This window comes from Opisthocomus hoazin, chromosome 13, assembly GCF_030867145.1.
Source record: "Opisthocomus hoazin isolate bOpiHoa1 chromosome 13, bOpiHoa1.hap1, whole genome shotgun sequence".
Taxonomy (NCBI): domain Eukaryota; kingdom Metazoa; phylum Chordata; class Aves; order Opisthocomiformes; family Opisthocomidae; genus Opisthocomus; species Opisthocomus hoazin.
This window is the reverse complement of record NC_134426.1, coordinates 28,036,968-28,063,022: the sequence shown is the minus strand read 5'-3', so window position 1 is coordinate 28,063,022 and position 26,055 is coordinate 28,036,968. Positions and strand designations below refer to the sequence as shown.

The following is a 26,055-nucleotide window of genomic DNA, read 5'->3' as shown; positions in this document are numbered from 1 at the left end:
CTGGGAGGAACTTGCAGGAAGAAACAGCCCTCGGCTGTGAGTTTTACGTCCTGGCACTGCGCAGGGCAGAGGCACCAGCGCCCTGGTTCTGCAGCAGCAACTCAGGGACCTGCCAGCTGCAGTTCCAGCCCGGGTGAAGCGAGCTGGAGCAGGAGCCAGAGCTGTTTGCCCCAACGTGAGGCAGCAGCGAGGGGCAGAACAGCTCTGGCTTCCGCGTCAGGAGGGAGCAGAGGGCAGGCCTGTCTCCCCCCCCCCTCTCCTCATAGCTGCCCCAGCAGCGCTGCCCCTCGCAGAGCCCAGCTCCACAGAGAGCGATGGACGTTCCTCAGCAGCAGGAGACTGGACTGCACCAAGCCAGCAACCTCCCTCAACCCTGTTGGTCATCTTTGATGGTTTTGATTCTACTGCCTCGGTCTCTGTGCCGGGAGAGCCAGGACAGCAGTGCTCTAGAAGGACAGAGCAGGCAAGAAAGCAGCGCAGGGAGGTTTCCAGGTGAGCAGCTTCAGAGGCTGCTGCACCGACTCAGAGCTCCGTGCCAGCCCTGCTGCCGCATTGAACGGTCTCTGCGCCTGCTGAAGGACGAGCTGCTGCTTTGAAAGGCTTTTAAAGAGAAAAGGTGTTTTCAGACCAGAGTTAGCTTCATTGATCTCAAAGTACAGCTAGAGAAGCCTTTTTGCTTCTATCTTAATGCTACCTGACTGGTCAGAGCTCTTGGCCCTTACTGAGAGGGCCGTTTTACGTGTGGACCTGCAGCTTTGGGTTTAAACAGGTCCTTGGGGTCTGTGGAATGAGCATCTGTGCTCACTGGAATGTTAACAGCAACATCATGGAATTTATTTAGCTATAGCTGAGTAGTTTTAAGCTATAAAGAGCAGCCTAAAAGATGCAAGCAAACTCTCCACTGACAGCAGGCCTGTGGCATCGATGCTTCCAGGGGAGGGGGGAGTGCTGGGCTCGTCCTGCAGGCTCCTTGCCGTTCCTAGCCAAGACAGGGACCAGGGAGAGGTCATCCAGACTTTGCCTGGGTTGACACCTGCAACGAGAAAAGGAAGGAGTCGCTGCACGAAGGACCAGCGTCCTGTCCTTGAGGCGTCCCATCGGTGGGAAAAGAGGGGGTGGTGTTTCTGTTCAACAGCTGGCATCCAAAGACTGCTCCCTTCATCCCTGGGCCGCAAGGACAGCGAACCAGGGCCCCCAGGGCGTTGCACTTCGGCGTGCAGTCCTTCCTCGGAGTGTCAGCTCCACCACCAAACCCGCTGAGCTCACTGGTGAAGCCGCAGACCCCCAGCTTTCCTCCAGCCGCACTCGCTGCCTCGCAGCCGATGGAGCAGGCTGAGCACACCCACCCCTGACCATGAGCAAGGGCAGAAGCAAAGCTCCCCAGTTCCCCGTAGCCACATACGGAGCCAGAATTCATTCTCCCCCCCCGTGGCAGTCTCGGCAGGACCACCACTGAGTCGGGCAGATCCTGCCTTCTCAGATGAGCTGCCTGGGTGACAAGAAACGCTTTCCCTCCGTCCCCCAACCGATTTCAGAAAGAACTTGACCAAGGGAGGCAACAAGTGATGGCAAACTTCAGAGTCCTCCGTTTACAGGTGCACGTTGAACTTGGGCTCAGGCTAAATGCTCCCAAATGACCAAGCCAGGAGAGAGCCCTGCTCCCTCTCCCACGCTCCCCTGCATGAGCAAATGGCAGTGACAATCTATGTGCAAGGCGAGGAGCTGCAACTCCCACCGCAGCGATGACCATCTGTTGCGCGTGATCTTAGGTGGGTAGCGACTGACGGGGTCGTTACGTCTCGCACGTGCTCTGTAGGAGGAACCAAGCTGTCCCGATCTCGTACAAAGGGCCCCTGCTAGAACTCAGCTGCGCTCTCCTTTCCCCTCTACACTGCCCTAGTGAGGCCTCATCTAGAGTACTGTGTCCAGTTCTGGGCTCCCCAGTTCAAGAAAGATGAGGAGCTACTGGAGAGAGTCCAGCGGAGGGCTACGAGGATGATGAGGGGACTGGAACATCTCCCCTACAAGGAGAGGCTGAGGGAGCTGGGCTTGTTCAGCCTGAAGAAGAGAAGGCTGCGAGGGGACCTTATAAATGCCTACAAATATCTGAAGGGTGGGTGTCAGGAGGATGGGGCCAAGCTCTTTTCAGTGGTGCCCAGTGACAGGACAAGGGGCAATGGGCACAAACTGAGGCACAGGAAGTTCCGTCTGAACATGAGGAAGAACTTCTTCCCTCTGAGGGTGACGGAGCCCTGGCCCAGGCTGCCCAGGGAGGCTGTGGAGTCTCCTTCTCTGGAGATATTGAAGACCCGCCTGGACAAGGTCCTGTGCAGCCTGCTGTAGGTGACCCTGCTTCGGCAGGAGGGTTGGACTAGATGACCCACAGTGGTCCCTTCCAACCCCTACTATTCTGTGATTCTGTGATTCCCCAGGGGCTGAGCAGCAAAGGAGAAAGCAGAAGTCGTGCTCCCGGTGCCTGGCTGAGGCCTTACCACTGTGAGTTGTCCATTTTTGGCTTTGAAGACCTGAGGCTCCTGCCCAACAGTAAACACCATTGTCCCTTCCTTCCCAGAGCCGATGCGAAACTGGAGACTGCGAACACAGACAGAATTACCCGTGAGATGCTTCCCTCGCAACAGGCTTTGCTCTAAGCCCCCTTTATTTCTGTTCCCCTGGCAAATCTCGTTAGATGAGGAGATCAGAGCCCTCCAGCTTAGGTAAATTTCCTAAACAATTGCATTATAGCACACGGCCCAGGAGGGTTTGATGAACGGAGCATGCCTGCTGGTCTGGGCATTTGAATTTTCCTGGTGCAATTAAGCACGAGAAGATAAGCAGATCCGACCTGGAGAAAACCACTGAACACACAGAATCTAATTACAATTGAAATGCAAAGGCCGGAGAGAGAAGCTGGAGCAGAAGTACCGGTTCCATACGCCAGGTTCAATTTACGCAGGGATCCGAGAGACAGACCGCATCCACCGGCCGTGAGCCCCGTGGCGTGACCGAGGGGGTGCCTGGGCTCGGCAACCCCGGTGCGGGGCCGTCGCAGTCATTTAGGGAGGGGAGGATTTGTCCCGGAGTGACCCGCAGGCTCAGCCCAGCAGGCTTTCCTCGGAGGGGTGCTAATGAGATCTGCTGTGAAACCACTGAACCCACCACCTCACGCCCGGGTCACATCAGCAGGAGCCTGGAAAAGGTGTTTTTAAAGTACAGTCACCTATAAACAAGCTTGGGTTTGAGGTGGATGGGCCATGGGCAGCTCTTGGAGCAGAGCAGCACACCTACAGCAAGGCACAACCACAACCATCCCAGAAGCAAGCTTCGTTAGCACGGCAAATAGGTTGTAATGGTTTTGAATAGATTTTTCTTCTTCCAGTTCATCCCTTCTTGTTTCCCCTGTGCCCACAAAAGGCAGCCACAAAAACAACTGTGCTACTGCAACAGACCTGACCAGCTTAGGGCCCTGTCTGCTGGGGTGGCACGAAGAGTTTTGATGCCAGTAGTCCAGGCCCAAAGGTTTTGGAAGCAGGTTCTTCCAGAAAATACAGCCTGCACAGTACTGCCCGTTCAACTTCTTCCTTACCTTCCCTGCACAACTTTAACGAGGTTCTGCTTGTTGGCCAGCATGCAGAGCTTGGTGACTGTCTCAAAGATGTGCTCGCACTGCAGTATCGCATCTCCCTGGAAGCAAAGAGAGAGGCACCGAGTCGTCTGGCATGGCCCCGGCGCGAGCCACGCAGCAGCTCTGCGCCCGGAGAAGCTCCGGCCGAATGCCGGAGCCGTGACCGCGCCGCAATCACAGCGGTCGCGTACGAGCTCGGTTTGTTGGACATCCTCGCCAGGGGCTGTTGAGGAATTACAGGGACTTTGGCTCTCAAAAGAAGAGAAGTGAAGGCTTTCATGGCAAGACAGCAACACCGTAAAGGCTTTGCTGATTACAGAACCAGTGAGCATCAGTCACTGGTTAATCCCAGCATTTAACAGGAACATACTAGGATTGCCAGCTACAAGACTTTGCTTCCAACCACAAGTTCCCAGTAGCTGCCTCACAATTTTCTACCTTCTGTTTGTTGTCCTCGGGCACGTGAATGACTACGATCCCATCGCTCAGGTTACTGGTGGAAATACCTTCAAAAGAAACCCAGCAATTAGAGGCAAAACCACCCAAGAGAGTTCCACGCCACCGTCACCACCGTCCCAGCGCTGGGGGCAGCGACCCCAGCCCCGACTGCCACGTCCCTGAGGGCGGTCTGGACCTTCCCAGGGGCCAAGACATTCATCGCTTGCTTAGAGCGAGACGCAGCAAAGCTGCTCCTTTGCAGAATTTATCTAAGTTTTCAGGATGCCTTCTGAAGGGCACTTTATCATCCACTTGTCCACAACAAATTTCCAACAGCGGTTATTTAAACAGAGCACTTAGTTGTTTGCTCCAAACCTCTCCGTGCTACCTTTGTTTTGGTAAGGGAGGAGGGAGAAAGCGTATATTCTACCCCTGGACTGCAGCTCAGACAATGGCAGGATTAAAAAACACCTACAAAATGGGGTAGGAAGGTTGTCTGGGTTTGGTCGGGGTTTTTTTTTTTTCCTCCTTTTCTTTTTCTCCCCTCTATTTCAGCAGTCCTCCTGCACTTAAGCATTTCAAAGAACTGTGTCCTTTTACTCATAATTTATACTTCACAGAATCACAGACTGGCAGGGGTTGGCAGGGCCCTCTGTGGGTCCCCCAGCCCAACCCCCTGCCCAAGCAGGGTCACCCAGAGCAGGCTGCACAGCACCGCGTCCAGGCGGGGCTGGAATATCTCCAGAGAAGGAGACTCCACAGCCTCCCTGGGCAGCCTGGGCCAGGGCTCCGGCACCCTCAGAGGGAAGAAGTTCTTCCTCGGGTTCAGCTGGAGCTTCCTCTGCTTCAGTTTGTGCCCGTTGCCCCTTGTCCTGTCACTGGGCACCACTGGAAAGAGTCTGGCCCCGTCCTCCTGACCCCCACCCTGCAGATATTTACAGGCATTTCTAAGGTCCCCGTTTATAAGGTTCTTCCATTTATAAGGTTCTTCAAGGACCTGCCTGCTGACACACAGACCCTTTATCCATCCCCCAGGAAAAAGCGTTCTCAGGTAGATCATTGCTTCAAATAACTTGGAAAGATCAAGCTCCTGAAGGTCATCTTTCCACCCCCAGAGTCACTGGCAGAAAAGGGAAGCCCCACGCCGACCTCCAGCATTACCTTTCAGAGTGGCGTAGTCTATTTTCTGCTTGATCTTGGCCATTTCCACCACATACGCCGAGGACTGGGTCAGAACAAGCAGCCGGTCTCGTGCTTTGAACCCGTTCCTGTCATATTTTATCACGGGGGTCACGTACTGAAAACAACGAGGGGGTGTCAGCGTTTCTCACTGGCGCAGGGCCCCGCGCTGGGAGCAGCTCAGCGAGGAGCAGCATCGCATGGCAGAGCTGCAGACCCCAGCTCATGACTGCTGCTGCCCACCTCTACTGGTCAGCTGGGGTTTTTATACTGGGAAATTCAGATGGCGGAACCGAGCTTTGGGAAAGACGGCGTACCTGTGCCCTCTATGCCATGGCCACGGGAAGCGCAGTGCACACCCCTGCCTGTTACAGCCCAAACGGGGTTAATGATGGGGTTTTTTAAGCTTTTATTAAAAGCAATCTTGAATAATTTTTGTCTAGGTGTGTTTTGAGACCTGTCTGCAGTGTAAAAGCAAGGGAACTCTCGCTGCCCCGCTATTCAGCAGCCTGCCTTGCCGCCAAGGCACGGCTGCGGGGCAGCCTGGGGCATGGCAGATCGCCGTCCGCGCGACCGACCGGCTCCGGGGTCCCACGCAGCCGGGTCGAGGGCTGCCAAGCTCCAGCCGGCCCTCCCTTACCTTGATCTTCTCGCCGTGGATGAGCTGCAGTACTTTGGGGTTGATATCATTCTCCTCTGAGGGGCAAAGCAGAAAGACAGACAGACTGTAGGTGACAGACAGCCAGCACTCCCACCAGCAAAACACCAGAGCTGCATTAATTGTCTTCGTCCCATTAGCCCTTGTCCACCTCCAGCTACTCCAAAACCCATTTCAGTGATTTTTTTCCTGCCCTCCAAGTCATTCGCTCTGGGTGTTACTGGCTGTGCTGGGGTCTGCTCACGGCTCAGCCCCCGGCGCAGAAGGACTCGTGCCGAGAAGCGCCGCACGCGTTTCCCCTTCCGCACAGTGCTCCAGCCGGAGCTCTCCGGGAGCTTCCAACCGCGGCCCCAGCCCCTCGCCCACACCCCGCCCAGCCTCCCAGACCCCTCGCCCTCCCAACGCATGGCTGGGGCTTTCTTCCCGTGCCTTTCACACCGACCACAGGGATTCCCAAGATCCGTGCCTCTCCTTCCCAGCAGCTCCGGTCCCCGCTCAGCCTCCCCGACCCCTCCCAGCCCCCCAGGGAATTTTGCTTGGCTTTACGGCTCTGTCCCAAGCAGGATCCCAGGTACCCCCAGCCTGAGAACAAGGTCTGGCGGATCGATCACCGCGTTTGGTGGCAGTAAGCACGACAGGGCAAGGGAATCCCAAAGGTAGGACCCCACCGCAGCAGGCGATGCTACCTCCGTCAGACAGGAGCTTCTCTTAGAAACTGAATCTGTTTTGTCAAAGAGAACTTTCCCCGAGCAAGGGGCACGTGGCCAAGTCCTTCGGGGGTTTGTTGGGTACTCACTCAGTCGGGTGTCCGCGAAAGGCTGGTTGATGCTCTGCACGTAGCCCTCCTTCTTCCCTCTGAAGACGGCGCTCGCTACCACTTTTTGCTGTAACTGTTTCGAGAAGGGACAGCCGTCACTCTCAGAGCTTCCCGTCAGTCACGTCAGCAGCTGTCACCGCACAGCATCATCCTTGCCCTCGTGCAGTACCTACCCGAGTCACGCTGCGTTGCTTCCAACACCTCTAGGTTACTCCTGCCTTACACCGGATGAAGGGGTAGTAGGGACTAAGTAGCCCCTTTAGATTTTTCTTATTTAGCAAAGAACCATCATTATATGAAGTGCAGTTCTAATTATCAGATTCAATAGATTATTATTATAATTGAAGATAATACATAATTATAATAAATAATAAATAATAATAATATAATAATTTATAATTAAATATAAAGATTATTATCAGTAGATTCAGACCCATGCGTCCGTAGGAGGACCGCGCCGTACGTTGCAAGGGCCACCGAAGCAAGCAGCTGACACCAGGCTCCGTCTGCCCGGGGAGGGGAGCCGCGGTCCGTCAGCGGGGTCCGTCAGTCTGCTCTCGGGCAGCTCGCAGGGATCACCCAGGCACAGCGGGTTTTAACTCGCGTGTTTGCATTCCGCGTAGTCGTTACCTGCGCTTTCCTCTCAGCAGTAACACCTCGGCAGTATTTCCTTACTAGGTTCCTCACGCAGATTTTCTGTAGCATCTCAGATGTCTACATTAAAAAAAGCAAAAGAAAAAGAAAAAAAAAACAGTGAAGCTGTGGGAGCAGCTCCCGCTGCAGTCCCAACAAACCCTTGCCCGGTGCAAGCAAGCGTGCCACTAGCACTGCTCTTCACCTGACCTTCCCTCCGAGCTTTCTAATTCCCAGTCCCACCTCGCCCACCAAGCCCCGACCACAGCCGGTGCGGGAGTGATCTGCTCTGGGCCCGAGCCAGGCTGCAGGCAGGACCGGGGGCCCAGAGCAGATGCCAGCAGCTGTTTCCAAGTAAGGGTTCTGCTGGAAGCCATTAGAGTTTGTCCGGTTCATGCACTGAGGCTGCCTGTCCTGCCCAAGCCCCAACAAGATGAAAGGCCACAGGTCTATCTGTGCCGCAAGCTTCAAACATCGAGGGATTAATTGTGTCTTTAAGGGCTCAGAAGTTCACTTTTCCACCAGTGCCTCTTCCTTCCCATTGCTTAAAACAAACGCACCAAGCTCCCTCCTTTCCCTCAGAAACTTCAGCAGCGGCACCATTCCTCCCACTCCCATTCTCCCCCAAGCGCAGAGGATCTCAGGGTCTTCCAGAGGCTCCACCACCATGCCTGGACAGAGAACAAGCCAGCAGAAGACCACTGCTCCCTTCCTACATGAAGCGTGCACACCTCTGACCAGAGAACAGGAGCCATCTTCCCCGCTCCCGAAGCCTGCGGCAACCCTCACCTCTTCCAGGATGGAAGGAGGTTGAAGCCAGCTCTTGTCCAAGACGTTTTTTGGAACGTGGTCTCTGAGCTTCATCAAGTAGTTGTACTGCACAAGCTGCACAAACCTGACATTCTCTGGGCAAAGGGGTTTCTTCCGATTGATGAAGCCGTTTATGAACCTACAGAACATGTCCAAGCCAGAACTTACACATTACATCCAGCAATCAACGGAAGTGAAAGGCAAGTCACAGAAGGCACATGACAGGCTAACAGATCATTGACGCCGACTCAGGAACGCTGTCACCTTGGAAGCCTTAAGCTTTATAATATTCCAAATATTAACATTTCTTTTCCAAGTTTTGTTGACCAAAATACAGTGCTTTGGAGTCAAAAATGAAGATCGGCACTACTCCTGACACAGTACTCAGGAGCTGGGTTTAAGTTAGATGAGATGGAGGACCATATATAAAGAATGGACAGGCAAACAAAGGATTGGCTTGGAGATCCCTCGTACAATACAAACCAGCAGAGCAACCAAAGCTGGTGCAAGTCGGAGAATTCCTGAAGAGGTGACAGGTTTTCTGACCAACCCTCCTCTGACAACCATCCTCCTACCTACAACGTTAGCTTAGAAGTGGGTGTGAAGGAGATGGTTTAGACTCCCTGCACTGTCAGTGCTCTGGACTCCTTGCCCAGAGACCATCACCAGGCTGTGACCCACCACCCACAACCCTCCCCATGACCACCATGCAGCGATAGTTACTTCCTGATTATCTGAACCGCCCACGTCCTCTTCTTGGCCTCCTTCCGCGCCAGTGCTCCTCGCCAACAAGCCTCCAGCTTGATAGCTGCAAGGGTGAGTCAGGTCCTTGTGTTAGTATCAGAGGTCCAGTGCCATGCCACCCTTTAAACTCACATAGCAGAAGCTATAACTGGCTCTTTTGCAGCTCCTCCCATCAGCTGAACTTCACAGTAAGAAGTTTAGAAGATTTTCTTCTCCATCATAACCGGCTGATCCGGTACCACCTGCACTGTGGAGCTCAACACCAAGGCAGTGCCAGACCTTGTCATCATTCAGCCTCCCGCTGTCCCCTACACACAGCAAGCAGCTCATCTCGAAGCTGTCCTCTGAGCCTGAAGCATTATTTATCAGTCTGTCTGCTGTGGTGGGAGGGTTCCTCTCCCCGGCAGTTAACGAGCAACCCCTTGGTACCCCAGAACATCCCCGCAGGTGCAGCAGCACAGGGTGCCGCTGCTGCACAGAGCCGCTCGCCCAGCTGATGCCTGGGTGACACCAAGAGCAGCAGATGGTTGAGGAGCTGAACAGAACTAGAGGAACCTCTGCGAGTGCTCCTCATACAGCTGGCCCCTGCGTCAGCCCCCAGCGCCCACAGCCTGCAGGGAAGCTGCGAGCGCGATCTGCAGCAACATGGATGTGTGACCTCCCAAAGCTACACGTCCTGCTGGCAAGCACGGCCCTAAGCAGAGAATCCTCGACACCAGAGCCCGTACCTGCTGCTCTCTTCTTCTTGTACTCTCGCTTTCCAAGGCATCCTTTATATTTGGCCTGTAGTCTTGAAACTGGCAGGAAAAGCAGAGACATTGCTCGTACGGACAGCATCACCAGTGGTCAGACACCACGTGCCAAGGCACGGGAGGGTCTGCATGAGCACCGCAGAACAAGGGTGCCAACACACCAGTGGGGCCAGAAGCAGCCCCACTTAGGTGGACGTGCTCGTCGGCAGCCCCACGCGTTTCTGCGATTCGAGCGGGTACAAACAGGCAGCACTAGGATGAGACGGGTGCTATCCCAGTCCCAGGGAAAGGTACTCAGCACATCTAGACATGGACCAACAGTTACTGGTAGGACCGAGGAGCTCTAGAGGAGATATGTATCCAGAACTCATGCACTATAGCTAGTGGTTTCACCCCACCCAAGCAAAAGACCACTCAGTTTTCCTTGGACTCCCCAGAGCTACGCAGACCAGCGGTCCTGGCTCTCACCGTGGTGCATCTGCCTCGTGAACTGGGAGCCCAGCAACACGGTTCACCCAGCCCCTGTCTATAGATGCAGGGAACTGGCACCATACCTAGCAGGTGCTTCCTGAATTCAAACGCGTCTTCAGTAGCGAACAGAGTCTTTGGGAAACGAATGAATATTTTGGTTCTGAAAGAGAGACCATGAACAGCTTATTCGCAGTGGCCCTGTTTCAGCTGCCCTAACCAGGCTCTGAGCCCTCCAACAGCTGCCACGCTGACAAGTTACATCTCCTTCCACGACCACTCTTCATTCAGCCAGCCAGCACGTCCCGAAAGGGTGCAGAGGACTCGGCGAAGGGCGGCAGGGAGAGGGAAGGAAGCAAACATCAGTCGCTGCGCAAGGTCCCAGGTGCCCCAGAAGGTGCATTGTGGAGACCTCTGCCCTTATACAACTTGTAATTCTCAACGCTGGCATCCCTGCAAGCTTCACAGAAGCTATGGAGCTCAGGATAAGCAGCTGAAACGCAGTAAAAAACAGCTTTCCTTGCCTTAGCCGCTATCCTAGACACTAATTCACGGATCTGGATAGCCACAGGTTGGTGGTGACATTAGAGAGCCCTGCCTTGCCCCAAGCCTTGTCCTTAGCAGGGAGGACAAGGCTGTGGTGCAGGAGCGGTTGTAAAAGGCATTTAGGAGAAAAACCCAAGCCTAAGACAGGCAAATTGCCTCTGGCAGCCCAAGCACGCAGGGAGACCTGGAGCTGAAGCAAGGCAGCCCGTTTCCCCTAACCCAGAGATGGAAGAAACTTGGCTGGATTCAAGCTTCTGTGGAAACAGGAGGGTAAAAATGAAGAGGAAACCAATGCATCTGGGCTTTTAACCTGCCTCCTTGCTCCTGTGCATTGCATACCTTCAGAGAGAGGTTACTTTGGCCTGTTCTAAAGAAGCCATTAATCAGAAGCTGTCAGGTTTGCAGACCCAGGCAGGTCCGCCCCGTTCACACGGTCAAGCACAGCCCAAGCCAAAGGGCTCTGTTCACACCACCGCATCTTGCAGCTCTCCAGGAAGGCCCATGTGGTGGCTTGTGGTCAGACAGGACAGGGGATCAAACAGGGCAAGCACCATGCGGCCAACCAGCAGAGTCCACAGCCCGTGAAAGGGAATTTACCTTCCTAATTTGTATTCCTCCGGCTTGTAACCAATGTGCTTGATGAGCCTCTCCACACCCTCAGCTGCTGGCCCATGCCAGTGTGGCCAGGTAGCCGGACAGAGGGATTTATACCTGAAAGATCAGCAAGACATCCACACGAATGGCTTGATGTTTGAGGAACCCCTTCCTGAAACTCTCCCCACCAAACTCCTACTGGTCTGTTCAAGGCAGAGGATGCCAAAGCAGATCAAAATGGATACAGACAAGAGACAAACAAGGGTTATCTTTGATGCAGAAGGGTGTCTGCTGACACCTCCACAGCTCCTGTCACTGGGACTTGACATCTGAATAAGTCTTGCTCTGCAGCCCCCGTGGGAGGGCAGGTTTCCCTGGCTAGAGGACAAGGCATCTCCACTTACCTTTGCAAGAAGAGTTCATACTTCCGCCGATACGCAAAGCCGGCTCGTCGCACCCGCAAGTGCTCCATCAGGCCCAGGTACTTCACCTGGTGTCGGATCAGATGGTCATCAAACCTCCCTGTAGCGAGAACACACATTTGCCGGTAAACACCGTCTGTGGAAGCTCACTCACTTGTCCATGCAGTGGGACAAGAAAGGAAGGTAGCAAATCGACAGTTATCCAAGGTTATAACTTTGCTTCTAGCTTAACTAAGATTTTTTAATATTTTTTTATGTGTATGCACACACACAGAGCATATATACAGCATATATATAGGCTGTGCCTAGCTACAAGCAAAAGTCTCGCTGGCTTCATTCCTTTATCTCGACTGTGTCTTCAGCCCAAGTCTTACCAGGCTCCTTGTTCTCATTCGGTTTAATGCATCGGACGTAAGAAGGCTCCTTGGACATCAGGATTTCTATAAGACTCGTCAGACTGTTTTTGAACTGGGTTGCAACCTAAGACGACATTGAAAGAACTTTCTTAGCGTTGCAACTCGTCGCTGCAGTAATTGAAATCAACTCACTCCCCGCAACCGTCTTAAAACTGTAAGGGAAAGGCTGATGTAGGCATTAGTACCGCAGAGCTTTTGAAGCGTAGTCAGTCATAAGTTACCTGGACAGAGTGCTTAGCTGGAATATTTGAACCCCTGGATGCAGCCGGACACGCAAGGCAGCCCTTTGGAAGCTGCCTATGGCTGGATGCTTGGCCTGGGCTCGTTTCAGAAGGATGCATTAATAATGACATCGAGGTAAGTCACTTTGCTAGCTGCCGCCTCAGCAACATCACTGTTCGACCACCAGGAAGCTAGCAGGGGTGTAACACCAGCAAAACACTCCCCTGAATTCAGGACTAAGGACAGGATGATCAGTGGTTTAATCAAGACTTGGAAGTTGAGTTCATATTCAAAGTTAAGACTCCAGATGGAACTCACCGTCTCTGGTCTCCTCCTGTTGTCGAGTTCCGAGAGTAAAAAGCAGTCTCTAACGATGCTGTTTTTCGAGTTGCACAGCACCTGGAGTAGGAGAAAGGGGAAGGTGCCTGACTCAGCAGCCCTGCTCTTCCCACTGCGATGCTCCTGAGCTCGAGCAGCACAGCTCCAAGGACACACCTGCAGGTGCCTGGCGAGCATCGCGAGGGAGGAATAGATGTTGTTGCTTTTTGCAGAAGATCTTTTTAATCTCTGTAGCACATTTCTGCTTCAAGCAAAGTAACGTAACAGAACAGCACCCTTTTTTGTTCTTACCTCTTTCAGGTTTCTGTACAGTAGATCATTATTCTTCTCCAGAAATCCTGAAAAAAAAAAAGTCATTCTTTTTGAGGCTACACACTTTATCACAAAATCTGGACATTTGTAGCCTCAAAATTCTCCCTGCATTCACTTTTAAGACTTCCAGGTGACAGTGCCTTCAGCAGGGAGATGTTTTATAATTCATCGTCCCATCAAGTTAACATCTACTACATTGGCTTAAGAGCTCAGGTAACTTCTAGGCTGGTGCTTTGCTCACACTCACCAACAGCACAGTAGGTGACTTCTCCTGCGTAGTGAAGGAGGCGGAAATCCACCCAGTCAATGGATTTCCGTGTTCGCTGGTCGGCAAGCTTGCGACTGCAGGGAAAACAAAACACACACCAAGAGGAAGAGCAGCAAACAGGCTTCCTCAGCCTGTAGCAAGTCACCTGCGCAAAAAGCAGCTGTAGGAGAGCTGGGAGCCTAGTGTTTGTTCCTACTGACGTGGCTCTGACTGTACAGTTACAGCCCATAATCAAATTATCATCTATCTGTCCATTCTGAACAGCTGGCAGCAGAGAACGGGAGTCAGCTACCATAAGCTCCTCAGAACATGACCCATTGCCATTTGTCAATGATCATCTTTCCCAGAAATATGAAGATTTCTTCCCGTAACATTCATTTAAATCCATGCTCATTGCCTATGTGAAGAAAAGATCACCAGCTTCCTCAATTTCAATGTGAAGCTGGGGGGGAGGGGGAGGGAAGTATTGTCTGAGTTATTCTGCCCTAAAACAAGAACCCAAATACAAAGGAGGAATCAAAATTTTCAAGAATAGCAGGAAAATTTTAGAAGGCAAGGACTCCTGGGGAACAAAAAAAAAAAAAAGAAAGAAAAAAAGGAGCAACTTAACAGTTTGAGTTTCAGCTTTGCAAGCAGTCACTGACAGCAGAGTCGTGTGTCACAACAGCACATTAGTACATCAAAGTTCCCTTCCAAGAGCATCGCCAAGTACAGATCCCATTTAAGCAGCTCTAGCGCTGCTATTTAAAGCTTTTAATCAGGCAGAACAGTATGAAGGCACATTGTGGTGACAAGGAAGTTGGCTACAAATTTTCTACTTGGCTGTGATGAACTTCAGATACGTAGAAACAGTGACAATTCAGCAGCGTGACTCTGAATTGATGACTTGTCAAAGCCCTTCACCAGGCTTCTGCTGGGAGCTGCCGGAACAGCCCAGCACCGATGCCTTCATCTGCCACCAAAACCACAGCTGAAAATGCTACAAGCTGAACATTAACCAGAATGCCACTCATCTGGGAGATCTGAGCAGGGTTGTGATTCCTCTCTCTTCATACCCAAAGCTCACACATATTGAGATGGGCCCTTTAAAAATGCTTATGTACCCCACACAGCGTGGGGCACTAGGCTCCTCGTCATCATACCTTCAGCTTTCCCTGGAGTCAGTGGGGGACAAAGCCATCTACAGCCAAGGTTATCTAACCCTCATGGGCCAAAGCCATCTAGTCTTTACAGGATCAGTCCCCAATTTGAGCATGGTGTGAAACTAAAGAGCAGTATCACACTGCTAAAGAGACAGGAACCCCACCACCACCTCCCCAGAACCCCAGGTCGTACTCTACCAGCACAGCTCATTACAACGTTAGACAGCGGATGGGCTGCTTGATTTTCTTTGTTACAAAGCCAAAATTGTTCCCTCCCTGATATTCTGTTATGGATAAGAGATGGGAAGAGTTTCCTCTGCGGTAGGATACAGAGCGTAAATGCATACGTCACGAAGTGGGCATGATCTCCTACTTTCTCTTCCAGCTTTTCCAAGAAGCTCAAATCTGTGGCTTCGCCAGGTCGTAAGCATTCTTCATCCTGGAACAGCAGGCACCGGATCAAACGCTGCTCTGAACAGGCTACTCCCTCCTCACTACTACTTAGTGCAAACTTTGTTATGCAAAGTCAACGAGTTTGGTTACAATTTGAGAGGAATTCTACTTAATACGAGCAATTTCCTAGTTAAATTTAGAGCTTTGTTTTTCTGTTTTCAGTAGAACTGTCAAGATAAATTACGTCAAGTCAAATCCAGCTTTTTCTTCCAAATTTGGCAATGCCCTGCCTCCTCCTTTGTTATTTGTAGTTCATTTCAGCAAAGCCAGCGAGAAAGATGACATTGTTAGACACCAGCATCCAGAAGGACCGGAAGGACTCTTGGCCTGGATGAATCGCAGAGTTGGAGGGGGAAGACAAGGTTACAGAATACTTTTTTCTAACCTGAGAAACACAACTCCCCCTGCTCGCCCAGTTGTACTCTGTGTGGAAAAGCCATGCCTGAAAGAGCAATCCATTGCACCGCGAAGCTAACGCTGAGCTCCAGCAGCACCTTTTCTGGATTACGATGTACCAATCGTTGGCCTCCTGTACCGAGGTGACAGAAATTCCCAGCTTTGTGGACATGTCAGAGGTGGTGGCAAGGGACAACTCAGCTTCCAGTCTGGCTACAAGTCTCCACAAGAAGATTACTTGATTTTTTACTAATTAGGGCTCGCGTTCAAGAAAATATCGTTGCAGTAGTTAGCTTGTGTGTTCAGACTCCTCCCTGTGGAGCTGCACATTTATCAAAGCACAAAGCGTTACTCAGCGTTGGGGAACAAGCTTCTGGGTAAAGGCTCTGAGGAGAGCTGCCTTCAGCCTCTCCCATCGCTCCCAGTATCCCTGTGAAGGCACAAAGAGGATCTTCTTCAGATCAGTGTTTCTAGGAGCAGTAACAACTGCAGGGCAAGGGAGCAAGAGGAAGATCTGCAGCTGGGGAGGAAGGAGGCAGCTCCCAGGTGCCTCTCCTAGCTGAGCCCTTCTGAAGCATCCGGCATCGAGGCTTGCAAGTCACGTCAGCAGATGGATGGGACGAGTTGTCCTCTTTCGTCTTTACAGGAGCCTGGACACCCGGCTCCAGGTGGCTATGGAGAAGCACGCCTGGGGTTCTGCAGTCTCTCTACCAGGACCCAGAAGCAGCCTGGGTCCCATCCCTGTTGCTGACTACAGTCAGCCAGGTTGCTGCAGGTACCTCCCATGTCTCAGTGTTTCCAGGCAGGATGTGGAGAGCATGGCCTAGGTCTGCCTTCTCAAGCGCCCAGAGTTGCTGTGGAAGCAGCACGCTGCCTTTAAAACCCAGAGCTCTCTAGCAAGCAGATCCTCTACCTTAATCTTCTGGGTCTTTGTTTACAGGGTCTATTTGTTTACATTCTGAATAATGCAGACAGATCACACAATTAGAGGAAAAAATACAATTATGGACCATTACAGTAGGGCACAGGCAGGCATTTTAATTTAAGCAGGAGGAATTCTGTTCTTACCAGAATGGAGATGATTCCTTTATGCTTCTGCTCAACCAGGTCACAGATGATCTTATTATTAAAATATGGAATTGGTTCCCACTGGAAATAAGAGAAAAAAAAGGAAGAAAAGATCTTTTCCTTGCAATTTTTAAGATTTTTGAAGCCAGGCTCCCATTCCACTAAAAAGATCAGTGTAGTGAATTGGGACTGACTGAGCTGCTGGGGAAAGAGTCACCGCTGACCCGACCTTTGGGGCACGTCCTACTCCTTTCTTAGGTGATGCAAATTAAATCTAGGCTAAATTACACTGCAAGAAGTGTTACAGAATGAGACCCACGGCTGTCTTGTACTTCCCACATGAACAATGCAAACTATAAAAAGAAAAAAGCAGGATGCCATCTTCACTGACGATCAAAAGCATTCAGTGTAATGGCAGTTCAAAGAAAAAAGGGAGGGGGGAAATAACAAATTACCTCTATTCCTTCCAGTTCATATTCCTCCTGCTCTGCTTTCAAGGTCATCTCAATCAACAGCTGCTGAAGCTTCTCATTACAGTAATTAATGCAGAACTGCTCAAAGCTTCAGAGGGGTTAAATGAGCATTAGTTTTTCTTTATTTCGTGGACAGTTTTACTTCTCCCACCACTACCTACTGTTTTGAAGCCAGACAACCCACTTCGCTACAGATCGAACCCATCCATTCCTCCCCCACTGTTGTGCCAACGGCTCAGCTCTGGGCGAGCAGTCCGAGCTTTCACCAGAGGGTTCAGTTGACCCGGTGCACTCTGATTTTGCAGTCACCTGTGGCTTGCCTTGCAGGACAAGAGTACGCTCATGGAGCCACACAGGTCTGCAGCACATGCCCCCCATTTTACCCCATGCCTCGGGAACGGCTGATACCTGTTTGTGTCCAGCACTTCAAACCCGTAGATATCCAGCAGGCCGATAACCGTTTTCCGAGTCGAATCCTGTTAAAGACACGGTTGCTCTGTACTCGCTGCTTCAGCTGATGCTTCTTCCCTGCGTGTTCCACGTTGCTTCCTTCACCCAAGTTTAAGCTTTCTCTTGGAGAGCTTTGTATCACATGTCAACGGAGTAGCCACTTTAAAGTGGGTAATCACAGAATCACAGAGGTTGGAAGGGACCTCTGTGGGTCATCTAGTCCAACCCTCCTGCTGAAGCAGGGACACCCAGAGCAGGCTGCACAGGACCTTGTCCAGGCAGGTCTTGAATATCTCCAGAGAAGGAGACTCCACAGCCTCCCTGGGCAGCCTGGGCCAGGGCTCCGTCACCCTCAGAGGGAAGAAGTTCTTCCTCATGTTCAGACGGAATTTCCTGTGCCTCAGTTTGTGCCCATTGCCCCTTGTCCTGTCACTGGGCATCACTGAAAAGAGCTTGGCCCCATCCTCCTGACACCCACCCTTCAGATGTTTATAAGCATTTATTAGGTCCCCTCGCAGCCTTTTCTTCAGGCTGAACAAGCCCAGCTCCCTCAGCCTCTCCTTGTAGGGGAGATGTTCCAGTCCCCTCCTCATCCTTGTAGCCCTCCGCTGGACTCTCTCCAGTAGCTCCTCATCTTTCTTGAACTGGGGAGCCCAGAACTGGACACAGTACTCCAGATGAGGCCTCACCAGGGCAGTGTAGAGGGGAAGGAGAACCTCCCTTGTCCTGCTGGCCACACTCTTCTTGATGCACCCCAGGATCCCATTGGCTTTCTTGGCAGCCAGGGCACACTGCTGGCTCATGGTTAACCTGTCGTCCACCAGGACACCCAGGTCCCTCTCTCCGCAGAGCTGCACTCCAGCAGGTCCGTCCCAAGCCTGTACTGGTGCATGAGGTTGTTCCTCCCCAGGTAATGAACTGCTAAAACTACGTTAGCACACTACCTTCCACACCCAGCTAAACAGTTCTCCAGCTCAGTGCTGTGGGATGCCCCCATACCCAGTATCAAGCAGCCAAGATCTGTGGTGACGAGTGCTGTGGGGCCTCACTGGAGAAACCCTGCTCAGCGCGTGAAGAGCACTCAGTGCCTAGGAGGACACTAGACAAGAAACCAACCTTGTTGGCTAGGGAGCCGTTAATTTTGTTGACTAGCCAAGTGAAAGTCCGTCCGTAAATCGCCTTTGCTACTGCATCCCGAGCGTAGAACGCCAGATCCACGTTCAGTGGGCTCAGGACCTAAAAATAAATGAAGAGATGATAAACACCACAGATGATCCCAGCAAACTCCTGCAAAGCCAGTTCATGCTTGTGGCTTGGAGAACCAGCCATATTGTCTTATACCACAGCTCAGCCTATCTGAGCTGCAGCTGCCCACAGCTTTATTTACCATCAGCGTCGCTTCAGCCTGGTGTACGGCCACAAGCCAGCAGAATCGTGATACTACGTCATGCAGAGCACCAATTTTGACAAGTGGGGAAAGTATTCTGACTTCCTTTTCGTTTTATTTTATTAAGCTTGCCACAAAATGCTCAAAGAACAGTTTTTACCAGTGCTTTCCTCTGTTTGTGTAGCTGGTGTCCCAGGAAGCCCTCCAGGGACTGAACAACAGAAAATTGCCTGGCTCAAACGCAGGGCTGCCTGCAAGCCCCTGCTCCTGCCTTTCTTAGCAGTTACTACCTTGTTCAGCAGTAAAACTCTGATACTGGGAATACTTTTTAGTTTAATGCCTCAGGCTGGAAGAGGAAGGCGATACGGAGGAGGAGAGAGACAGCCAGAGTGGCCAGGTTTTACAGTAACACTGCTAAGAGCAGAGCTCCTCATCCATCCCCAATGGTACCTCTTCAGATCTGGCTTCGATCTTCCGATGGGTGAGAGCTTCCTGCAGAATGGACAAGTGGGCACCCAGTAGCTGCGGGGAAAGAAACACTCGCGCTCAGAGCCTGGCCTGCAGGAGACGGTTGAGCACGCAGCATCGTGTGATCGGTAGGGCACAAACCCCCAGCCCACTCCCAGTCACGCTCGTCTTCGAACAACAATAAGTAAGGAAGAGAGACGTGCTACAGAGAAAAGAAAATTCAAGACAGTTTCTATCAAGAAATGGGTATTTATACAGCAATCATCCTGCTTTTGGGAACATTTTGTCCTTCAGAGAAAAACACGGCAAGGTTAAGGCTTTCCCCATAGCACTTGTAATACTGATGCTATCTCAGAAAAAAGATACCTTCGAAATCCATTTGATCTGCGTGCCATCGCGAATGATGGCGTGGCCATTGCTGTCTTCTTCAAACTGAATGTTCCCGAGGTGCAGGACGCTAGCAACAATTCCAAAGAGATGCTAAGAGCGAGAGATATCCCGTTAGAAAGCAGGTTCCCGCAGCTCCACGGGATGCTACGAATCTTCCCTCCGCACGCCAACAGACAGAGCATTGGCTCGGCTGCAGGAGGCGAGCCCGCCAGCCTGCTGCAGAGACACACGAAGCCATCGTGCTGCACCAAGCGACAGAGCTCTTCACCCACCCGCTCCCTCAGTGCCCCCCAGATGACACCCTGCCCATCCATCACGCCTCTCCCAAGCAGCACTGCTTCCATCACCTTTAAGGAAAGGCAGTAGCCCACTCCTTGCTTAAGCCCCCTTAGGTGGCCTCCGTCCCTTCTACCCTGCATACCTCTATATCTTTTTCAGTAAAGTCAATGATAGAAAAAGCTTTGCGGACTATTTTCCAGTCATTCTTGTCATTAATAGAAAACACTTTGGCACATCGACCCTATACGGTAAAAGAAAGATGAATTAGTACAATTCATTGGCAAAGCAGTTTTACTGTCAGCAACAAGCACAGCACACTGCTGGGCATAGTGCTTTCACTTCCAGTTTCTTCAGCCTGCATAGATGTAGCCTGCAGCTAGCTAGCAAGTTTACTTCACTCCTAATCTTGGAAGTAGCTCATTCGACCAGATTTTTCAGCTTGTCCTTAAAACTTCAGATAACTTGAAGCACTGAGCTTGGATAGTGATTACCATAAAATGGCTAAGGCGTGTGAAGAGCTTACCCTTACAGCCATCTTCCATTTTTATAGCAATAGTATCTTCTGCCTAATTATTCTGAACTACCAAAGAAGAAGGGAAGCTGAGAGCACTGCCACGAAGTGAGCTGTGTATTGCATACCTATACCTATGGCCCTCTGTAATACGAGGTCCAGAAATCCCAAGAACTTCATTTCATTCCAGGTTCTGACACGGGAGCCTTAGAAGAGATGCCTTCATACAACGTATAGCTTACAGACAGATAATACTCTGCTGTTGAGTAGCTCAGACCACTCTCCTCAATGAATCAAGAAGTGTCTTGGCCATACGAGGGGGACCAGGGTCATCGCCTGGTTTGGTGACATTTGCTTTGCAGCGTTTACATTCTCGCAGCAGCAGTATGGACGGCAGCAGGGAGCCATTCTGCACCCGCCACACGTGGGGACTTCACCAGCATGCTTACTAATGGTGTAGGTGACTTTTTTAAAGCTCTGATGGCTTTGCTGCCACAGGGTCACATTGCCCAAAACCTTGTTTGTGCCCCACAACTATTCTCAGCTGACCCAACGAGAGATATTATCCCTTGTCAGCCACTGATCTCACGCATCCTTAGGCCCTCACAGCTAGAGCTGCTCCTGCTACAAAAGCACCCAGGGAAGAGCGACATGCGACTGCCTCAGTGCCAATTTGTTTGCACCCATCCTGCCGGTACCGTGACACGTGGCAGGTTCTCTCAGCAGCACCCTTGGTATGTGAGGAAAGCTGCATTTGCAATCCCTACAATTTGAGACATGGGATACAGAGAGAGGGACGAGCTCTCACCAACCTGGATGAGATACGCGTACTTCTGGGGGTTGCGCTCCAGCCCAAGCCAGCAAAGCAGATCCTTGTCTCCGCCCTCTAGTAACTGGTAGAAAATATGGAAATTCCTCTCTCCGTGGTTTTGGTGGACAACTCGGGATTTCTCGATCAGGTAGCTGAGGATGTGCCCTCCCACTGGAGCTCCCTGGCAGAACAAAGCGGATCGGCACCAACAGATGCCAATCGCGTCCTTGCGACGGCTGCTCCTCCGCCCCGAGGAACGAGGAGCAGCATCAGGAGAAGCACGCTTCTGCTGGTACCTATCTGCCATCTTGTGTTGAAGAGTTAGAATCCAACAAGCGGTACCTAGGGAGTTTGCTGTCCTCCTAGTGTAACTCGTGCTTTACAACCATCTACGTTAGCTTCCTACCGAGCGCTGGCAGCATTGCCAGCAATATAGGAAGCTTTCAGGATGTAGAACTAGTTACTTTACTTGGAAAATGCAACGCCTGTAAAAAAAGGCTCAGAAATCTGCAGCGTAAGACTTAATAAATTCTGTGCTGCCTGGTAAGTGTCCAGGATATTCACTGATACGGCTTATTTCAATAGCGGTCCATTAAGTTTGTTCTCACCTTAAAATCAAATTGGATATCCATGTATTTCCCAAATCTACTCGAGTTGTCATTACGCAGAGTTTTTGCGTTTCCAAAAGCCTACGGATAAACAGACAGATGAAGTCACTTCTCATCTTACTGAGAACCCGACACCCACAATGGGTCAAAACTTCCAGTAACAAAGATTTGCTGCGTCAGCTGAGTCCTCCTACTGAATTTAGTGGGATTAAAGAAATACAAACTAACGTATTTCCCTAGCTTTAATGTGGAATTCAGCTAAACAGATTATAGCTCTTTCTTACAGGACCCGTAACTGGAGCTATGAGGAACGGTTGTGTGGTGTACAGTTTCCCTGTACTCCCAGGTTTCAGCTATCCTCCACTATAAAACCTAAGTTTAAATTTCTAAACATTAGGTGATAATTAAATCTCAAGCATTCTTTCAGCGCTTGTGCTGCCAAGAGGCTGAACGTGCATTATTATTTGTGTTGGCTACACCGGCGCAAACACACGTAGAACAGGAGGCCATTCCTGGGTGCAGGCGGGTGGGCTTGCAGGACAGCCTTGTGCAGAGAGGCCATCGATGCCAGCACTTCTGCATTTTGTACCTTGCTTTAGCTTTTACCTCCAGAACAGGGTTGGAAAGCAGCAGACGATCACGGACGATCTGCAGCTGCTCCGTCGTTGGACAGGTTACTGCGTAATACTGCAAGATCTTCTTGGACGCTTCCGTCTTCCCAGCCCCGCTCTCCCCGGAGATGAGGATGAAATGGTTGTTGTACTCGCTGCACATCACCCGGTAGGCGTTGTCGGCTATGGCATATCTGAGCAGGGATCACAAGAAGAATTCAGAGGAGAAGAACCCGTTAGAAATGGCAATGGGAGGCAGAGCACCAAAGGTTTTTCAGAAGTACTTGCTCCTCGTCTATAACATTACAAGTATTGGGCGTGATGGGAAAGCAGAGCTCCAAACGCGAGTCTGACTTGAGGTGTCATGCTAAAAACCCTGTCTGCATTTGAGAGACAGACAGGGCTTGTTCTTTCCCCCCCGCACTGTTCCTGTAGGACTTTTACAGGCTGCATGTATTCCTGGTGAACACAGTTCACACGCAGCAGAGACTCCCTCTTCCAAAGCAGAGGAGCCAATCTTGCTTCCAGTAAAGGGAAGATCTCAAGTGCTGCTGACAGAGGCAGATACAGAGATAACCAGTGGTGGAGCTTTCACTAATATGCCACTTAAGGAAGGAAAAAAGAAAAACCTATTCAGCAAACCACTCAACTTCCGACCATGAAAAAAATTCCAGCTCAGAGTTGGGAAGCCCAGGTTCCTTCCCCTCCCGGGAAGTCCAAGCGCAGGCTGTGCACGAGCCCTGTGCTGGTCCTGCGGCTGCCTGCACTGGTGCGGGGCCTCCAAGGGCGAGGCAAGACGACGGAGTGCTTTGGACAACGGAAGGAAAAGGTGTTGAGATGCACACGGACACAGTCAGGCAGTGGCCTGACTGCAGACCACGGGTAACAAGGAGGACACACCGAGCACCAGTCTGGACAGTTATCCTCAAGATAACTCTTCCCCTACGGTTTCCCCAACACCACATCTGCGATCTTTTTGCTCCCCTTTTGTTCTCAGTCAGCTAGAAGACAAACACCTCCTCACCTACGGGAAGATAAGAACATCAGCGTTCACCAGACCTAGCGACTGTGGATACCCATCCTTGTCGCTAGCTCTCAGCGTTACAGAGAACCCCCAATATAATATATATTTTATCAATATAAAGTGAAATCCCAAAGGTTCTACTTACAGATGTGGTGGCAGTTCAAAGAAGTTTACCCCTCGATAAAGCTGCATCTGTGTCACAGTGTAGATATCCAGCTCTTTGTAAGGGTTGACAGACACCAGAAGAGTGCCAATATATGTCTGCAGGGAGAAAGAAGGCACACAGGTCAGAAACCTCTTCCATCATTGGAATGGTGGCTCCCAAAAGAGGAGCCGAGTACATCGGGACGTTATGCAAGATCAGCTGAAAAGGATGGCACAGAACTTGTTATGAGAGAAGGAAAAGGAAAAAGAAAGCCACACCACCAAAACTAAACAGACAAAAAAACCCTGAAAACCACAACCCCGACCCTCCCCAGGCTTCACTATTTCAAAGCCAACACCAAACTTCTTCCAAAATCTGCCTAGATGAGGGCAGAGTCGAACAATAAAAGCAAGCTTAGAGCCTTGTGTTTTATATACAAGGTCTTGATATCTCATGACGCTTATGGGATTTTTTTCCTGTTTAGATTAAAGTTAACGTAACAATGCATTTACTATCCCAGCTCTGCTTCACTAAGGAAAGCAAAGTAGGATGTTTACTCCACAGGCAGCCGTTCCACAGAGAAAATGCTTTCTTAACTGTGAAAGATGAACAAAGAACATATTTCAGGACACATCACATTTCCCCATCTTTGTATACATTTTTAGCCCCTCAGAATGCCCTGTTCTACCTTCTTTTCAGTTCTTTGCATGAGTGTTACACCAATACCAGTCCTCACTTGACAGAGGACGTGCTTAGCTGCTGCTGTAAGCCAGTGTCTGACCCTGGGGTTCCTGAACTACGGACGTGGCTGTCAAGCCGCCTTAGTTTGCGCTGTGCAGCACTCGACGCTTCTCAGCCAAGTCAGATACCGTGCCCAGCGCTGCCTTGCCTTCAAAGATAGAGCTTCACTGCCCCATTCCCTTACTATTTACTGCATATTGTTTGAAACTTTGTAAGGCAGCTTAGAGCAAGCCCAGACTACCATTTTCATTAGCTAAAGCAGATGAACTGCTACTGGGTGATCGCTCTGCTGGGTGCTACCAACCTCTGGCAAGGTTTGCTGCTGGATACAGAGGCGCATATACACAGCTCTGCTTCCCCAACCTGACCAGCAAGGCCACACCTAGCGACATTTCACCCGCCGCAGGCTGCGTGAGCCCCCCGGACCAGCACTTACATAGATGAGGTTCTCTTGGTACCGCTTGCGAAGGTTGCTGAGGAAAGCGGTCTCACTGGTGTGGGAGTCCAGCAGCACAAAGTCCTGCACCCCGACTCTGTCCCGGGCTATCAGAGCCCCTTCCATGTTTGCATCAGTGTTGTCTTCCACTTCTTCCTTCTACAACGCAGAAGTTGTACGATATGGAATTAGGAGGGAGCAGGGAGGGACCCTTAGGGTCAGCCAAGTCCTTCCCCACACCCCAGGGCCAAAGCGACGCTGCACGGGTAATGCCAAGAGATTATTCCCCAAGCTGCTGTTACCACCTTGCCCAGAGACGGCAATTTCATACCGTGCTTGCACTCCAGCTGCTTCACAGGCAAGAGGTCTGAGACCCGCTGCGATGCTCAGAGAGGACGGCCACGGTCTCCAGGCAGCCCTCGCTAACGTGATAGCTGCTCGAGACAAACTTAGCTCCGAAGATGCCGCAGTTACGCTACACATAACTCAGTCCAGACAAAGCAGTTGCAAGCACAAAGCTGGAAGGTAACGGTGGTTTCTACGCCGCCAGCAACCACTTTATACAGACAGAACTACGAAAATGGAGAATCTCCAGGAAAGGCTGCGCTGGGCTTGACCTTTAGGGAAAAAAAAGGTTAATCCCACAGCGGTAGCCTGCACCAGACTCTTCGTCCTCCCGTGAGCGGAGCGCAGGTGGCTCGCGGGGCTCGGCAGCAGAGGTCTCCACAGGCAGCGGTGAGGCCACCGCGCTGCTAAAGCTGCTCACACAGCGTGGGGAGAGACGGACAAGCCTTTCCTAGCACCCCCCCACCTCTTCCTCCGGAGGCTGAAAGGTGCCAGAAGGACGGCGCTGACAAAATGTCATTCTTCTGCACACTCGGCTTCCCACTCTATTGTGGAAGTTGACCTTATACTGAAAATACTCACTGCTGAGGAAAAAGCTCTTGTTTCCCAGGCTATAAGAATAAATTATATGCTTTTTTTTTTTTTTCATTAAATCAAGCCTGTAACTTCATGCTAGCAAACAGACAACCAGTAGATTCTTTACTCTGTAGTAAGAGGTGTGCCATAGCGGTGCTTTCAGGGCTTCTTTGTTTTTTAAAGAACCAGGATTACACAGTTCAGAGAAAAATTCCTACCCTAACCCGTAAAATCCTTCCCTCATGCCAGAGCTGAATTTCATGCACTTTGAGCGGCTTACCTTTAGGGTTCCCGGGCTTTGCAAACCAGGGAAGGGCCACGGGCTGAGCAGCCGTCAGCTGAACGCCGGAGCAGCTCTGCGGGCTCAGGGACGCGCGCGTCAGCCTGGCACCTTCGCTCTCCTCACGCCGCCCTCCGTGACACGGGCTTTTTACATTTTGCTGCTCCACCGCTCAAGAAGATTGTGTGATTGTGTGTAAGATCTTGAACAAGCGTTCA

The 26,055-nt window shown here is 51.2% G+C and overlaps 1 protein-coding gene across 1 annotated transcript; it reads right to left on the bottom strand.

Annotated features, from left to right (window-relative positions):
• Positions 1-353: 353 nt before the first annotated feature.
• On the bottom strand, positions 354-24,789 carry MYO1H (myosin IH). Its single transcript, XM_009932741.2, has 31 exons — positions 24,637-24,789; positions 23,460-23,575; positions 22,286-22,484; positions 21,680-21,760; positions 21,073-21,252; positions 19,892-19,990; positions 19,447-19,560; positions 19,063-19,134; positions 18,342-18,461; positions 17,184-17,251; positions 16,758-16,863; positions 16,303-16,383; positions 14,733-14,824; positions 13,223-13,317; positions 12,955-13,001; positions 12,643-12,723; positions 12,061-12,166; positions 11,669-11,786; positions 11,268-11,381; positions 10,211-10,287; positions 9,633-9,701; positions 8,884-8,968; positions 8,140-8,299; positions 7,348-7,431; positions 6,697-6,790; positions 5,883-5,938; positions 5,225-5,360; positions 4,064-4,131; positions 3,587-3,684; positions 2,493-2,592; positions 354-1,033 (listed from the first exon to the last, which is right to left on the bottom strand). The coding sequence occupies exons 1-31, from the start codon at positions 24,760-24,762 to the stop codon at positions 1,007-1,009; spliced, it is 3,069 nt and encodes a 1,022-aa protein (XP_009931043.2). The 5' UTR covers positions 24,763-24,789; the 3' UTR covers positions 354-1,006.
• Between the last annotated feature and the right edge of the window lie 1,266 nt (positions 24,790-26,055).